General features: G+C 38.9%; 1 protein-coding gene and 1 long non-coding RNA gene across 2 annotated transcripts; both read right to left on the minus strand.

Moving 5' to 3' along the window:
• Positions 1-138: 138 nt before the first annotated feature.
• On the minus strand, positions 139-1555 carry LOC107580321 (retinal-specific ATP-binding cassette transporter-like). Its single transcript, XM_016266042.1, has 7 exons — positions 1433-1555; positions 1262-1356; positions 1143-1175; positions 917-1022; positions 718-792; positions 456-625; positions 139-315 (listed from the first exon to the last, which is right to left on the minus strand). The coding sequence occupies exons 1-7, from the start codon at positions 1553-1555 to the stop codon at positions 270-272; spliced, it is 648 nt and encodes a 215-aa protein (XP_016121528.1). The 3' UTR covers positions 139-269.
• A 10-nt stretch (positions 1556-1565) lies between these two features.
• LOC107580322 (uncharacterized) lies at positions 1566-2176 on the minus strand. Its single transcript, XR_001608623.1, has 3 exons — positions 2007-2176; positions 1689-1748; positions 1566-1595 (listed from the first exon to the last, which is right to left on the minus strand). It is a non-coding gene; the product is annotated as an uncharacterized lncRNA (long non-coding RNA).
• Positions 2177-2382: the final 206 nt, after the last annotated feature.

Consider the following 2382-nt stretch of genomic DNA (forward strand, 5'->3'; position numbering starts at 1 on the left):
ATATAGAATTACATTGCTAAAAATAAATCTTTAATAAATTTCATTTAAGTTTTAATTATTTATTTATTTATATATATTTATATTTTTTTGTAAGGCCAGTGACAATATTGGTTGTAGAGTCTTTATACTAACCATGTCCCAGAAGAAGTTAGCAATCCAGTACACCAGAGGACTGACCCCACTCACAAACTGCAGGTGTTTGGCCTGCGTCACTCTCTCCTGGATCAGATACAGCACAAAACTGGCCGGTACGAAGGACATGGCGAAAATCACACATACTGTATAGCGACCACTGCATCCACTGAGGTGGTCAGTCTGAAAGAATGTATAAGTAAACAATACTTACACAAAGAGAAGTACACTTACATAAAACCTTTTTACATGCATAAAAAGCTGTACTGAGACTGATTTGCAAGTAAAACAACTGTGTGAATTACTGTCAGCATTACACTCACACTGTGACCTCCGACAGCTGTTCCTTAGTCAGGTTTAGTGGATGATTGATGGCTGTGATGCCGTACTCATTTAAATCAGCTCCAGGAGGCAGGTTTGCTTGAAGGATGGCGTTATTCGCCACATTCATGAAGGCCACTATAGTGTGCCAGCCTTTATTATTGAACCACACCTAGAGGAGATAACAAATGGGTTAATTATCTTGAATGGGACGAGCCGAGCTCAGTAAACTGTGACAGGAAGTGAAGTTGAAAGAAATCTCACCTTGATATTGTTTTCAGTTTCCATATATCTCAAGAAAGTCCCAAACTCCTGCAGAGTAAGCTTTGAGTATCTGCCCTGTAAATGATCACAACAGTTATCAACAATTATTTCAATTATATTAGAAGAACTAAAAGTAATTTGTATTCACTACTTTGCTTTGATTACATCAATTCCCAGTGAAAACAACCAGAACAGTTACCCCTGTGACGTTAAGCAGACGTCCTAACTGAGCAGCTGCATTCTGGATGGTTTTAGGATCCACATCAAGAACAGGAAGTAGTCCTCCGACAGAAATGCCACCATACCTGAAGAAAAGAGACCGTCATTCTTCTACATATTTAGATCACAGAATGCATGTATGTGTTCTCTAATTGACCACAAGATGGAGTCGTTGTATTTTCTACTTATGTTTAAGACACCCATACCTCTGTTCATTCACCCAGTACTTGCTCTTCAAGCTGTACAACAAAAACACAAATAAGATGAGTTCTTGGAAACATAAGAGCAAGTTAATGAATGATTAGTCACAAATGGGCCATAATACCTTGTCCGTATAAAGTTTGGGTAGGTCTTCACCAAATAATCAGAGATGTTCATGCCGGTTAAATCCATCAACACGTCACCAGTGGACTGAATCCTCTGAAATGCAGGAAACACATCACTATACATCATTTTAAAGACTTTATAGTGACATATCTACAGCTGAGAGACAAACCTGGGGAGGAGGAAGGCCTCCAGCACCTTCTGGACACACCGGTAACATGGTGAGTTTGTTGGGCGTGCTGCACTGGCAGCTGGGATACGGACCGATGTCCGTCCATTCTGGGTTACCCAGCATCTCAATATATCTCATATCTGGGCTTTGCATCTGTTCATTACTGAAAAAGACATTTAAAAGACTGTTTTAACTGCTTAGTTAACTATACAGTGAATAAATAAACTGATTATGTTCCAGCATAAATGTACTGTACCTGAAGAATGTGAACTATCGGCCGTACATCCATGGGCTTAGAGTAAGACTGGGGTATTCGCTGAATGGAGGAACAATCAGTGTGAACATCAGAGAAACAAGGACAAAACTAGCAGGCAACACAATCTGAGGAAGAGAATACCAGTGGGCATCATAAAAACTGTAATTATTTAACCAAATCCTATGCACTTCATTACTGACGTTACAAAGCAACAAGTTTCCAAAGCAATGCTATTATTCTGGCCTGGGCAAGGAAGTCTTTGCCGGAACGTGTGGTGTGATGAAACCTCTTTATGACAAGAGCAAAGATTCCCTTCACCTGATGAGATCCTCTGCCATCTTTGCTGGTTGAACTTCCAGAGTTTGTTTGGCCGTTAGCATACACCGACCTGTCTGTATCTAAACAAAAGATCAAAAGCAGTCAAGATCTAGAACCCAATCATTTTCATTATTATTTTTAGAACGTTCTGGTCAACTAATATGGGTTTTCCAATGAGAACAGTGAGGCTTTTACAGTATAATTCTGGTACAATTTAACGGTAGCATATAGGCAAAACATAATTGAAAAAAATACATTTATTTACACTGTTTACTTAAATGAATTGCAAAAATATGCAAACAAAAAACAGGGGTGCTAACTACAATTATTCAGCCAAGCAGTCACTGTTATTGGCTTATACAGAATCTCAAAAAGT

This window comes from Sinocyclocheilus grahami, unplaced genomic scaffold (genome assembly GCF_001515645.1).
Source record: "Sinocyclocheilus grahami isolate Dianchi unplaced genomic scaffold, SAMN03320097.WGS_v1.1 scaffold31016.1, whole genome shotgun sequence".
Taxonomy (NCBI): Eukaryota; Metazoa; Chordata; class Actinopteri; order Cypriniformes; family Cyprinidae; genus Sinocyclocheilus; species Sinocyclocheilus grahami.

Excerpts from the sequence above, each read along its gene's own strand:
- LOC107580321 (XM_016266042.1), bottom strand. The coding sequence starts at position 1,555 with ATGCTGGGTAACCCAGAATGGACGGACATCGGTCCGTATCCCAGCTGC. Across the intron at positions 1,176-1,261 it reads CCAAACTTTATACGGACAAG|CTTGAAGAGCAAGTACTGGG; the intron begins GTATTATGGCCC and ends TTTGTTGTACAG. Across the intron at positions 1,023-1,142 it reads TACTGGGTGAATGAACAGAG|GTATGGTGGCATTTCTGTCG; the intron begins GTATGGGTGTCT and ends TCTTTTCTTCAG.